The sequence below is a fragment of the Budorcas taxicolor genome, chromosome 16 (genome assembly GCF_023091745.1).
Source record: "Budorcas taxicolor isolate Tak-1 chromosome 16, Takin1.1, whole genome shotgun sequence".
Lineage (NCBI taxonomy): Eukaryota > Metazoa > Chordata > Mammalia > Artiodactyla > Bovidae > Budorcas > Budorcas taxicolor.
The window spans coordinates 68,059,302-68,073,435 of NC_068925.1; the positions used below are offsets into that span (position 1 = coordinate 68,059,302).

The 14,134-nt window shown below is 39.1% G+C and overlaps 1 protein-coding gene across 1 annotated transcript in view; it reads left to right on the forward strand.

Annotated features, from left to right (window-relative positions):
- Positions 1–14,134, forward strand: part of HMCN1 (hemicentin 1) — a 537,345-nt gene that overhangs the window by 439,393 nt on the left and 83,818 nt on the right. The window contains exons 72-80 of the mRNA XM_052653879.1: positions 3,668–3,809; positions 5,081–5,225; positions 5,591–5,718; positions 6,002–6,158; positions 7,658–7,779; positions 7,980–8,144; positions 10,169–10,276; positions 10,715–10,852; positions 10,965–11,099. Of these exons, the coding sequence (XP_052509839.1) occupies positions 3,668–3,809; positions 5,081–5,225; positions 5,591–5,718; positions 6,002–6,158; positions 7,658–7,779; positions 7,980–8,144; positions 10,169–10,276; positions 10,715–10,852; positions 10,965–11,099 (1,240 nt within the window). The remainder of the gene's footprint in view (positions 1–3,667; positions 3,810–5,080; positions 5,226–5,590; positions 5,719–6,001; positions 6,159–7,657; positions 7,780–7,979; positions 8,145–10,168; positions 10,277–10,714; positions 10,853–10,964; positions 11,100–14,134) is intronic.

Below are 14,134 nucleotides of genomic sequence, written 5' to 3' on the forward strand. Positions count from 1 at the left end.
ATGTTGGGTGAGAAAGAAGGGGACTCCAAACATAGGTGACAGTAGGCACAAAGGCATTATAGGAAAAGGAATGCTGTTGTCTCAGGAACTGCAGGTAGCTTGGTATGGTTGAAGTAGACCTTGATTAAAATCCTTTGATGATTCTCCATAGATTTCAGGATTCAGGTTCAGTTGCCCAGCTTTGCTCACAAAGCCCTTCATGCTCTGACTTTTCCTCCATAGTCTTATCTCCCATGTGTGCATTTCACTCTAGACCACTAGATGTTCAGACAGAGACTGAGTAAATGTTAATGATGGAGAAATCAGGCTAATTTCAGATATGACCAAGTGACGTCAATACTGGGACAGACTGAATTCAACAGTAGATGGTTAAAAAAAAAAAAGAGAGATGAGTTCAGTTTTAGATATTTTGAATTTGAATCACCTATATATTATCCAAATGGAAATTCCACAAAGTTCTAAGAAATATGGGTCCATATTTACTCAAAAATATCTTTGATTTGGTGGTCCTCAATAGTATAGCCTGTTGTTGAAGCCATAGGTTTGTATGCGGTCAACCAGAAAGCACGTGGTATGAGAAGCCCTGTAAATGAGAATAACGCCTAAGACAACATTAACAATTAAAAGGTGAGCCAAGGAAGAAGAGGAGAAAAGTGGGACTGAGAAGGAACGCTTGGAGAAGTTGGTGTACTGAAAGCCAAGAAATAGAGAGGGAGCACTTAACAGAGTTCCCGTCAAGATACAAAGTAAAGTGTATTTATTGGCTTTGGTAATACACAGATGTGCTTCAAGATGTAAACAGTCTTCAGTAGATTGATCAAAGGAGAAGACACGTTACAGTTGTTGGGGGAGTGAAAGAGGAGGAAGTGGGAATGACTGTGGACTGTTATTTAAATGCAAAAGAGATTTGTATGTTCTTATTAACTAGAAGAGTTTGAAGATAGAGAACTAAGTGTGTTGAGTAGGGAAAGGATGGGACCCTGGTGACAGATGAAGAGATTAGCCTTGGACTGAAGGGATGACCTTTTCCACAGAGATGGAAATGTAGGAAGGAAGGTTGCATTCATATGCAAGATGGAGAAATTGCAGGCACTTGGCTTTGATTTTCTCAGTGGAGTAGGAAACAGGGTCATCTGCTCAGAATAAGGTTCTAAGGAAAGAAATGAAATCTGGAAGAATCACTGGCAGTAAATGGGAAGAGAACCAGAGAAAGTTGAAGTGAGACTGAGTAAATAAGCAGAACTTACTGATATTCATGGAAGAAAGACACAAAAATCAACTCGGAACTTTTTATTAGCATAAAGTCCTGCTATACCCATATTGAACTTAAAAATTAAAATGTTTTGTGGAACTTCCATGTATATTGAAAAAAATCACCTGTTCTCTTTAGAAATAATAAAAATTTACTACTAATGGCCCCTGTAGCAATTAAAGGCCTACAGAAAATGTGTGGACTTTAAAGATAAATTGACCTGAACTGTACATCTTAGTGTGAACAACTTTTTTCACTAGGAATATATGTTTATCTGGGACAGAACCCATATGGTAGAAAAATCTCATTTGGACTCTTCCTGAAGCAGATCCACTTTGGCACAACCGGAAAATATCAGCCTTTGTTGCTACCTGGCATATTTTTTAAAAGTTTATGAACAGTCCTCAGTTCAGTTCAGTTCAGTTCAGTCGCTCAGTCGTGTCCGACTCTTTGCGACCCCATGAATCGCAGCACACCAGGCCTCCCTGTTCATCACCATCTCCCGGAGTTCACTCAGACTCATGTCCATCGAGTCCGTGATGCCATCCAGCCATCTCATCCTCGGTCATCCCTTTCTCCTACTGCCCCCAATCCCTCCCAGCATCAGTCTTTTCCAATGAGTCAACTCTTCGCATGAGGTGGCCAAAGTACTGGAGTTTCAGGTTTAGCATCATTCCTTCCAAAGAAATCCCAGGGTTGATCTCCTTCAGAATGGACTGGTTGGATCTCCTTGCAGTCCAAGGGACTCTCAAGAGTCTTCTCCAACACCACAGTTCAAAAGCATCAATTCTTCGGCGCTCAGCCTTCTTCACAGTCCAACTCTCACATCCATACATGACCACAGGAAAAACCATAGCCTTGACTAGACAGACCTTAGTCGGCAAAGTAATGTCCCTGCTTTTGAATATGCTGTCTAGGTTGGTCATAACTTTTCTTCCAAGGAGTAAGCGTCTTTTAATTTCATGGCTGCAGTCACCATCTGTGGTGATTTTGGAGCCCCCAAAAATAAAGTCTGACACTGTTTCCACTGTTTCCCCGTCTATTTCCCATGAAGTGATGGGACCAGATGCCATGATCTTTGTTTTCTGAATGTTGAGCTTTAAGCCAACTTTTTCACTCTCCTCTTTCACTTTCCTCAAGAGGCTTTTTAGCCCCTCTTCACTTTCTGCCATAACGGTGGTGTTATCTGCATATCTGAGGTTATTGATATTTCTCCCGGCAGTCTTGATTCCAGCTTGCGTTTCTTCCAGTCCAGCGTTTCTCATGATGTACTCTGCATAGAAGTTAAATAAGCAGGGTGACAATATACAGCCTTGACATACTCCTTTTCCTATTTGGAACCAGTCTGTTGTTCCATGTCCAGTTCTAACTGTTGCTTCCTGACCTGCATACAGATTTCTCAAGAGGCAGGTTAGGTGGTCTGGTATTCCCATCTCTTTCAGAATTTTCCACAGTTTCTTGTGATCCACACAGTGAAAGGCTTTGGCATAGTCAATAAAGCAGAAATAGATGTTTCTCTGGAACTCTCTTGCTTTTTCCATGATCCAGCAGATGTTGGCAATCTGATCTCTGGTTCCTCTGCCTTTTCGAAAACCAGCTTGAACATCAGGAAGTTCACGGTTCACGTATTGAACAGTCCTCAACTGGACATAATAGAGTAGATATCATTATATTTTAGTATTTCATCTCAATATAGATCTCTGTAGTTTCATAATTTTTGGTCCCATGCCTGGATACAAAATAAATGCTTGACAAATATTTGTAAACTAAAATCATTTATTTACTTATTTTAAAAATGCTGAAGGATAATTGTTTCCTTTAAGTTAACCAAAGGTAATTTATTATCAGGAAACTTTCAGCTTTAAGTAACAGGCTTCAGACTGTTAACAACTTAATTGGGATCAGGAGGAACATATTTATTAGCAATAATAATTGGTGAACTTAAGCTTTAGGCATTATCCAGAGGCTCTAATTATGTAGTCAAACATCTCTGTTTTCCTTCTTTATCTCAGTGCTGCTTATGTCTTAGATTCACAGCAAGTTGTCCCCACATGGTGGTACAACTGCCACCAGCCTAGGTCACCCTCATTATCAGATTCCAGTAAAAATATGCCTTATCCCAACACTTCCAGAAATGTCCTGCAGGGAGTGCTCATGAGCCCAACTTGAAACCCTTTTCCATCCTTGAGTGGATCACTGTGGACATCACTGTGAAGAACAAGACCCTGATTGTGCTCTTGCCTTAACTACACTCATAGAGATAGCTCCCAAGAGTTTTTAATCCAGGGTAGTGGTAGGGGAGCAGACAAAGATAGTGGGAGACAGGTATGCTACAGTTCACTATTTGGTTACTTTTGATGATTCTTATTTCATTTTCCTGACATTTTAATGCTAAATTTTCCTTGTTGAATCCAGGCAACACCTCGAATAAGAATCCTATCTGGAGGGAGATACTTGCAAATTAATAATGCAGATCTAGGTGATACCGCCAATTATACCTGTGTTGCCAGCAACATTGTGGGAAAGACTACAAGAGAGTTTATTCTCACTGTCAATGGTAAGAAAGCTTAACCACTGTTTTACAATTTAAAAATTTAGACAGGACATTCAGAGAGATAACATTTTTGTTTTTCATGAGCATACTAAACAAATTCTTGTGCTTATCTTATTTTGACATAGACAACATATGACATTTGTGCTATAGCTATATTCAAACTAACTCAGCTTCAAAAATATACTTAAAGATACATTTCTCTTAGAGGACAATACATGTCCAATTGTTATCAGAATATTCTGATGTTTTATATCATTCAGATCAGAGCCACTGGAGAAGTTAATACACTAAATCTCTGGGTGACAAGTAGCCAATTATTTAGTCACTTTTATTGATGTTGGGGTTTGATTATATATGTGCTAGACAGAAACTGCCATGGGATTGTAATTTTCTCAAATATAAAATCTAAACACTAAAATTTGCCAAATTTCAGGAATATGACACTGACTTTTAAAAACCACTCCTCTGATGTTTTAATAGATGAAATTTTAGAAGTTGGATGACCCAGGCAGTTAATATCTCTAACACTAAAATTAAAATTCAAGTTTTGTATTCCCATGTGAACTCAGTGATTAGTAAAATACATGCTCTGAGATTTGCATGATTAATCACAGATGTGTTTTTTTTAAACAGCCCACTTTCTAAGCTTTATTTAAAGTGAAGTTGTTCCAGTGTTAACATTCTCTGACCATTATTTGGCCAAAGAGAAATAAGAAATATCATCTTTAATTTGTATCATACCAGAGCTGGTTTGTTGTTGTTTTTTTTTTTTTTTTTTTTTTACTCTTTTCAAGCCTCTTCCATAGAAAGATTTCACACACCATGAGTGACTGAGTGAAAGTCACTCAGTCATGTCCAACTCTTTGCAACCCCATGGACTATACAGCCTGTGGAATTTTTCAGGCCAGAATATTGGAGTGGGTAGCCTTTCCCTTCTCCAGGGGATCTTCCCAATCCAGAGCTCGAACCCAGGTCTCCCACATTGCAGGCAGATTCTTTACCACCTGAGCCACAAGGGAAGCCCTTCACACACCATATCAGGGATTTAAAGCCTCTTCCCCACTTCATTTTTGAGTAGATTTTTAAATAAAATCTTATCTTGAATAAGGTTTTAGGAATTCAACCCCAATTCTATTTATACTAACCTGAATTAGCCATAGGCAAAGCCATATATTAGACTCAAATCTCAGCTTGTATTATTACCTAGTCAGACTCTTAGGTTCAGGCTGTGTTACTGATATAAATGAAATTTTCCACATGCATCTCTTTTACAGTTCCTCCAAGCATAAAGAGTGGCCCCCAGAGTCTAGTCATTCACTTAAATAAGTCAACTCTATTGGAATGCTTTGCAGAAGGTGTGCCAGCCCCAAAGATAACATGGAGAAAGGATGGAGCTGTTCTATCTGGGAGTCATGCAAGGTAACAGTTCTAGAAAAGGATGAATGTAGGGACTGAAATGTAAGTTTTTAAATAGTTGATCCAATGCATTATTTGAGTCTTTTCATCTTAATATGAGAATGAAACTGCAGTATTTTAAAACCCTAACTCTAATTCCTAAAAGCTTGCATCCAAAATATAACAATTATAATGTATCCAAGATCATAAGTCCATCTGCTATACCCCTTTTCAGAATATCCCTTTTTTCTACCAAGGGTATTACAAATTTCTGAAGCAGGAAAAGGACTAACAATGGATAACTGAGTCTTTTAAAATGCTCTCAGTTAAAATGTGCATGATCAGAAAGACTCACATTCAGAGACCTTCACGTGTGATCTTTCTTCTAGATACTCCATCTTGGAAAATGGATTCCTTCATATCCAGTCGGCACAAGTGACTGATAGTGGGCGATATTTGTGTATGGCTACCAATGCTGCTGGGACAGATCGCAGGCGAATAGATTTACAGGTCCATGGTAAATATACGTTTAGGAACAACATCCAGTCTTAGAGTCAGATGTTCTTTGGTTGCCTAAACCAGTGAGGTCATAGCACAGAGACCTTCAGGTCCAGCACTCTGTTATGAACAATCTAGACTCATGGTGAATGGCATTATCACAGCACTATGTAAGTGCAGAGAACCTTATTGTGTTCATAAATGTAAACAAGTTATCAGTGATTAATTTCAGTTTGGCAGAGATACTTCAAACGGCATCCTGTTTGCTGAATGTGTTTTTTCTTACTTGGTAACTGTTTTAGTTCCTCCATCCATTGCTCCGGGTCCTACCAACATAACTGTAACAGTAAATGTTCAAACCACCCTGGCTTGTGAGGCTACTGGTATACCAAAACCGTCAATCAACTGGAGAAAAAACGGGCATCTTCTGAATGTGGATCAAAATCAGAATTCATACAGGTGAGGAGCAATTTACCTGCAAAATTCCACCAGCTATTTAGAAACATATTTTTCAAAGATTTAACATTTTCACTTTATCAATGGGGACAGAAAATGTATAAAGTATGAAGAACTAGCTAGTATGTAGAGAGCGTATTATATTTTTCTTAGTATTGAATTAGTTTTTCAGTCTAAAGTATTTTTTTCTGAATTATAGGTATAACTTCTCTTTCCATAAGCCCTGTGGATAACTGTCAGTGAGCTCTATAGCATTAAATTTCCATTCTGCTGCTGTTTTTAGCATCTTTTGTAATTTTATAATGACAAAGGATAAAAACATCATTTGGTATAAAAGAAAAAGTACTCTTTAAAAATAATATGAGTTTTAGTTGCAGAAGAGAAATCAAATTTTATACCTTCAAATACAGTGTTGGCAGCATGTGTAAGGTGGAAGAATAGCAGTTTCACCAATTTTCTGAATTCTTCCAGCTTTACTACCATTCTTCTTACTATGATATCATATTTTTAAAGACTAACCTTAAAAATACTACAGATTTCTGATTCCTTAGATGAGCATTTCTTGTGTTAATAGATATCTTGTCAAAAGATTTGCTATATCACTAAAAACAAGTTTTCATAGACCTACCCTGATAAAAATCAATTCTGTTACATCTGGAAACATAAATCAGGAGGGTTTCACTTGAAAATCTGTTGCGTCTCTCTCTTTCTCATCCTTTTAATCCTTTGGCATTGGGGGTTTAATGACTTGAAAGCATACTCTATGTGGAAAATGCCAATCCCCTTGAATTAAGAAGCAGGTCAAATATGTTCCCATTGAATCAAATTATTCCCATTTATTGGTGCACAGTTTGAGGTAAGAAAACAGATATTCTTATTTAGATTACTTTAAATAATGTATGTGTGTTTACTCAGCCTTTTGTATATTTTAAGTGATTCAGACAACTTTGGTTTTGAGTTTATTTCAAGTTAGACTCTGATTTATGTACTGTGCATCTCCAAGGTATCCACCACATGTAAGGAGACATGTGAAGTAGGGAAAGCTGCAAGACAGACTTGTAGTTACCTATCGGTCAGTGGAAATAACCAAATTCCAAGCTGCAAAATTACTGTGAAATTTAGAGATCATCTATGTGAAGCATCTGAGATGGTACCAGGAATGTATTTGGTGGTCAGTAAAGAGCGGCTATCATCAGTGTGCCCATTTCACTGTATTTCACCTAGGAGAGCATGGTTGGTCACGCTATCAGCATTCAGAAACTGCAGGATTCCCTCTTAAGGCAATCATTCTATACCACTGCTTCCTGAAAATGTTGAGGTTGAGGCCCTGTTAACCCACTGCCATATAAACTTAAAGTTTGATGCATAAAATAATGCTCACTTTAACATTTGAAGAAAGAGTTCCATTTCCCTCAGCTCCCAACAGGGTACCATGTTGAACCAACTAGAAACATTTATGAAAACTGATATATAGCACCTCATTGCTTTGAAATCTCTTCTAGGCTTCTTTCTTCAGGTTCGCTGGTAATTATTTCCCCTTCTGTGGATGACACTGCGACCTATGAGTGCACAGTGACCAGTGATGCCGGAGAGGACGAGAGAACTGTGGATCTCACTGTCCAAGGTAGAGCTGGCCTAGTATGTGGACTGAAAGTTATTATAATGACATCATTTCTTCTTTTCACCACTTCACAAAGGGGCTTCCTTTTCCACTTACCAAACATTCACTTTCAGTGTAGAAAGAGAAGGATTTATGAGTAGGCTTTGGAAATCTGTCAGGGTTGGAAACATGTATTTTTCTTTCTTTTTGTTGTTGTTTTTCAGTTCCACCTTCCATTGCTGATGAGCCTACAGACTTCCTAGTAACCAAACACACCCCCGCAGTGATCACCTGCACCGCTTCAGGAGTTCCATTTCCCTCAATCCACTGGATGAAGAATGGTATAAGACTGCTTCCCAGAGGAGAGGGCTATAGAATTCTGTCCTCAGGTAAGACCCAGCTCAGTGATGACACAGATATTGATTGGGTTAGTTACTAATGGATGGCCTTACTTGAACTTTTGTTGCACCAAAATAAAAGAAAAAAATATATCGATATTCCTAGGCTTAGGCATTTGGGAAAAAATTCAGTTAGGGTTGAGAGGAGAATGAGGGAAAGGGATAGGAAAAAACCTGAAAACAAAATAATAAATAATAACTAAAACTGATCTGCATGTACTCAGCATGACCACTTAGATTTTATGTGCATATTTTCTAAACCTAAGGTTTGGAAAGGTTTCCCTGGTAGCTCAGTGGTAAAGAATCCACCTGTTAATGCAGGAGCTACAGGAGTCACATGTTCAGTCCTTGGGTCAGGAAGATCCCCTGGAGGAGGAAATGGCAGCCCACTCCAGTATTCTTGCCTGGGAAACCCCATGGACATAGGAGCCTAGCGGGCTGCAGTACATGTATGTGGTAGTCATGTCCAATTCTTTGCAGTCCATGGACTGCAGCCCACCAGGCTCCTCTGTCCATGGAATTCTTCAGGCAGGAATACTGGAGTGGGTTATTTCCTTCTCCAGGGGAATCTTCCCAACCCAGGGATCAAACTCAGGTCTCCTGCACTGCAGACAGACACTTTACTGTCTGAGCCACCTGGGAAGCTCAGTCCATAGGGTCGCAAAAGAATTGGACACAACTTTGCGACTAAACAACAAGGTTTAAAAATTTTACTGGTTGCCTCTGAGTGAACCATACTTCTTTGGCCAAATAGAATGTCCATTCATTTAATAAACATTTAGTACCTAAAATGGACTATGTACTCCACTAAATTTCTGAGGATCTAAAACTAAGACAGGGTTCTTGCTTTCAAGTTTTCTATAATTTAACAAGTACGATTGGGTGGTTTAAGTGTTATGATGTGGCTGTTTTTTGAGGGTGGTTGTAAACACCATTTATAAAATTTAAGCTCTGAAAATTTTCTGTATTAAAGAGAAAAAATAATTCACCTAAATGAAAGTACAGGTGATTCACATTCATGTTTCTGAACATTCATCCTGCATTGAGGAGGATGATAAAAAGTAGCAACTAACATCCTGAACATCCTGGGGCTTTATGAGTGTGTGCATCTTATGCTAAGAGAATTCATTTCTTCAAAAGAAGGAAAATAATGAAAGATGAACTTGGCTTTCATAGCGAAGTATGTTGGCTATCTCAGAAATCTGCATAGATGGGTAGCAAGTAAAATCATAAAATATAAATTAACTATTCTTCACCACAAAGTACTGTGCTAAGAGAACAGTTTAGAACTTTCTCAGAAACAAAGAGTTACCCTATGACCCAGCAACTCCACTCCTAGGTATCTACCCAGAGAAATAAAAACATATGTCCATGCAAAGATTTGTATGCAAATATTCATGTAGCAATCTTCTGAATAGCCAAAAATTGGAAGCAGTGTAAATTTCCATTAACTGGTTAATGGATAAACAATGGGGCTCACTTTACACAATGGAATTCTATTTAACAATAAAATGGGACAAAAATATTGACACATACTACAACAGATGCAACTCAAAAACTATGCTCACAGTAGAAGTCAGACACAAAAGATTTCGGTATGATCCCATCTAGGTAAAATGTCCAGAAGAGATCAATATTTAGAGACAGAAAGTAAATTAGTGATCAGTGGGGTTGAGAGTGAGGCAGGACTATAAACGGGGGTAAGATTTCTTTTGGGTGTAATGAAAATGTTCTAAAATTAAACTGCTATAATTGCATGAGTCTGTAATATGCCAGGAGTTACTGAATTGTACATCTAAATGGCTGAATTTTATAGTCTGAAAATTCACCTAAATAAAGTTGTTAATGGTGTTTTTTTTAAGTTCTGTGCTAGGTAGGCACAGGGAATACAAGTAGGACTACAAGCCAAGTACCCCCATGCCAGGGGGACAGAAACACAAAAATCAGAGAGACATGGTTTATCAAACCAGAAAACGAGGGATGCCCTATGCATGAAATTCTTCTTTCCTTTTTAGGAGCAATTGAAATACTTGCCACTCAACTAAGCCATGCTGGAAGATATACTTGTGTTGCCAGGAATTCAGCTGGTTCTGCACATCGACATGTTAGCCTTCATGTCCAAGGTATGAAAGGGTACTTATTCATTAAAATCTTGTTGTTATCTCTTTAAGTCATGTTTTTTCTTCAAAGATGGTCCTGTCTAGGGTCATAAACCACAGTAATATTTTGGGGCTATGAAAGCTGATAGATATTCTTCAGCAGACTAAAGAAAGCATACAGATGACAAACCACAGTGAACAACCTGTAAATTATTTTCGTTGAATTTTTACGATCTGTTTCTGATTTTAGTCTTTTCTCTGGAGTTCTTCTAATGGAAACTGGCTATAGTAACAAGACTCAAAAAGCAACGTGATATGACTGATATGTACTTTTCCCTGGGGCAATGAAATCACTAATATTTTGAAAGTATGAATTCAGACAGGTTTAACCTCACAGCTACTGTAGACATTTATGCCACTAACTAGCATTCTTGCAATATTTCTGTTGATTGGTTCTTACAGAGGCTCCAGTCATTCAGCCTCAGCCAAGTGAGCTGGACGTCATTCTAAACAATCCCATTTTATTACCCTGTGAAGCAACAGGGACACCCAGTCCTTTCATCACTTGGCAAAAAGAAGGCATCAATGTCATCAGTTCAGGTACTGTTGCTCTCAAGACAATCGTGGCAACCCAGTTTTATAATTCAGAAGTCAGTATAATTTTTTTAACAAAAGTAAAAATTCTTCTCACCCTGTTCTAACTGTGATGTAGGTAGAAGCCATGCAGTTCTTCCCCATGGCGGCTTGCAGATTTCCAGAGCTGTCAGAGAGGATGCTGGTACTTACATGTGTGTGGCTCAGAATCCAGCTGGTACAGCCTTGGGCAAAATCAAGTTGAATGTCCAAGGTAAGTAAATATCTTATAGCAGTGCCTTTCAAAATTCATATTATGTCAAATAATGATGCTGCCATAGTCCTTCATATTCTTAGTTTACATTATTCTATTTGTTGTCTATTCTATTTCTATTCTGTTACTTTTTTGAAGAAAAAAATTTAGTGCTTGGGTGGTTTGGGGGCATTATTTGTATAAGAAAACCGAGACATCTCATATTTTAAATTTCTGTTGAACCTCCATTTGGTACTTCTATTGTAGCACATATTTAAGGTGATTTTTAAAACCATTTTCTCCATAATGCTACTCTGTATACATTACGAAACACTGGATTGTAATATCCACTTAAAAATCATAATTGTTTTTAATTTTACAAAATGACAGAAGTTCTGAAACCAAAAAGTAAGTCATATTGTAAGTAAACCAAGTTGATGAGAAAAAATATATAAGAAGAGAGTGGGGTTTTTTTTCATAGTTACCTTACATTTTCTTGATATAATGTTCATATCTTGCATGCATTGCTTTTGTGGATAACAACCTGACCTAGAAATGGGTTCTGAACTACTCAGTTCACATTGGCAGTTTGAATTTCCTTGTCGTGTGATTTTCCTAGGGTGAATGAATAACTGTAGTTAAGCTCACTTACTTATCTGCAGGTTATAAATCTGATTTCCTTGTATTTTTCAACAATTTTAATAAACATTTATTATGTTAAGTAGAAACACATTGAACATTCAGTTCAGTTCAGTCGCTCAGTCGTGTCTGACTCTGTGACCCCATGAATCGCAGCATACCAGGCCTTCCTGTCCATCACCAACTCCCGGAGTTCACTCAAACTCAGGTCCATCGAGTCAGTGATGCCATCCAGCTATCTCAACCTCTGTCATCCCCTTCTCCTCCTGCCCCCAATCCCTCCCAGCATCAGAGTCTCCCAATGAGGCAACTCTTCGCATGAGGTGGCCAAAGTACTGGAGTTTCAGCTTTAGCATCAGTCCTTCCAAAGAACACCCAGGGCTGATCTCCTTTAAAATGGACTGGTTGGATCTCCTTGCAGTCCAAGGGACTCTCAAGAGAGTCTTCTCCAACACCATATTGAACATTACAGACGTAATATTTTTATGGTGTAAGGAAGGAAAAAACAAAACCAATCTTCTCTGGAGGCACCATTAGAGCTGAGATCTGAATGACAAGTGAGGATGAGCCATGTAAAGGTAGCAGAGTGCCCACGGAAGAGAAGGCAGTGTGTGTGATGGTCCCGAAGCAGGAAAGGGTAAGAAAAGAATCGTGGCAGATAAGGTGGGGCCAGTGCATGGAACACCTGGAAGACCAGAGGAGGGGAAAGATTTTCTTTTCTGTGCAATATTGAAGCTTTCCATGATTTAACACAGACTTTTGTTTGGTTCTAAGAAGCTCTCTTTTGCTGGTATGTAGGTAATGATTTAGAGAAAGCTCAAGACTAGATCTGGAAGAACTAGTAAAGTGCTTAGGCCAGGCGTCCCCAACCAACAGGATCTAAGACCTGATATTTGGAGGTGAAACTGATGTAATAATAATAGAAATAGAGCGCACAATAAATGTAATGTATTGAATCATCCCAAAACCAGTCCCCCTCCTCAGTCCATGGAAAAATTGTCTTCCATGAAACTAGTTCCTGGTGCCAAAAATGTTGAGGACCATGGCTCTAGGCATCATGTGATATGGTCTGGCTGGGGGTGGCAGTATTTATGAGAGTCACAGGGGTAAATGAAAAACAAAGTGGTGGATTCAAGAAATTTTTTGGAGATATAATAGCCAGGATTGCTGATTATTCAGACTGGGATGTTTCCTGGGCTTTGGGCTCGAGTGGAGATATTGCTATGGGGGGGCGGGGTGGAGTTCAAGGAGAGGAACTAGTTTTGGAGGAAGGAAAACATGATTTCTAATCATGTTCAGTTCAGTTCAGTCAGTCGTGTCTGACTCTGTGACCCCATGAATCGCAGCACGCCAGGTCTCCCTGTCCATCACCAACTCCCGGAGTTCACTCAGACTCACATCCATCGAGTCGGTGATGCCATCCACCCATCTCATCCTCTGTCATCCCCTTCTCCTCCTGCCCCCAATCCCTCCCAGCATCAGTGTCTTTTCCAATGAGTCAACTCTTCGCATGAGGTGGCCAAAGTACTGGTTTCAGCTCCAGCATCAGTCCTTCCCATGAACACCCAGGGCTAATCTCCTTCAGAATGGACTGGTTGGATCTCCTTGCAGTCCAAGGGACTCTCAAGAGTCTTCTCCAACACCACACTTCAAAAGCATCAATTCTTCGGCACTCAGCTTTCTTCACAGTCCAACTCTCACATCCATACATGACCACTGGAAAAACCATAGCCTTGACTAGATGGACCTTTGTGGGCTGATCATGTCAGATGTGGGAAACTGTTAGAAATCCTAGCAGAGATGTCAAAAAGCATTGATTATTTATGAATTCAGGACTCAAAGGAGAAGTACAGCCTAAGATACAAATTTGGAAGTAATTAGGGTTTTTTAGTCCACAAGACTGGATGAGTATTTGGATAGAAAAGAGCCCAAGACTCTGCATTGTTAAGAGGTCTGAAAAACAGAATGCTAAAAAGAATAACAAAGGAGAGAGGAAAGATGACAGAGGAAAACTAGATGGAGTCAAGGAGAGGACAGAGTTTCAAGAAGGAATAGACAGATTTTTTGTTTTTTAACTCAAGGGACAGTCAATTAAGATGATGACCAAGAAATAGTCATTGGTTTTGGCAACATTGTTGTTCAGTTGCTCAGCTGTGTCCAACTCTTTGTGACCCAATGGACTGCAGCATACTAGGGTCTCTTGTTATTCACAATCTCCCAGAGTTTGTTCAAACTCATGTCCTTTGAGTTGGTGATGCTATTCAACCATCTCATCCTCTGCCGTCCCCTTCTCCTCCTACCTTCAATCTTTCCCAGCATTAGGGTCTTTTTCAGTGAGTCAGCTCTTTTCCATCAGGTGGCCAAAGTGTTGGAGCTTCAGCCTCAGTCCTTCCAGTGAATATTCAGGGTTGATTTCC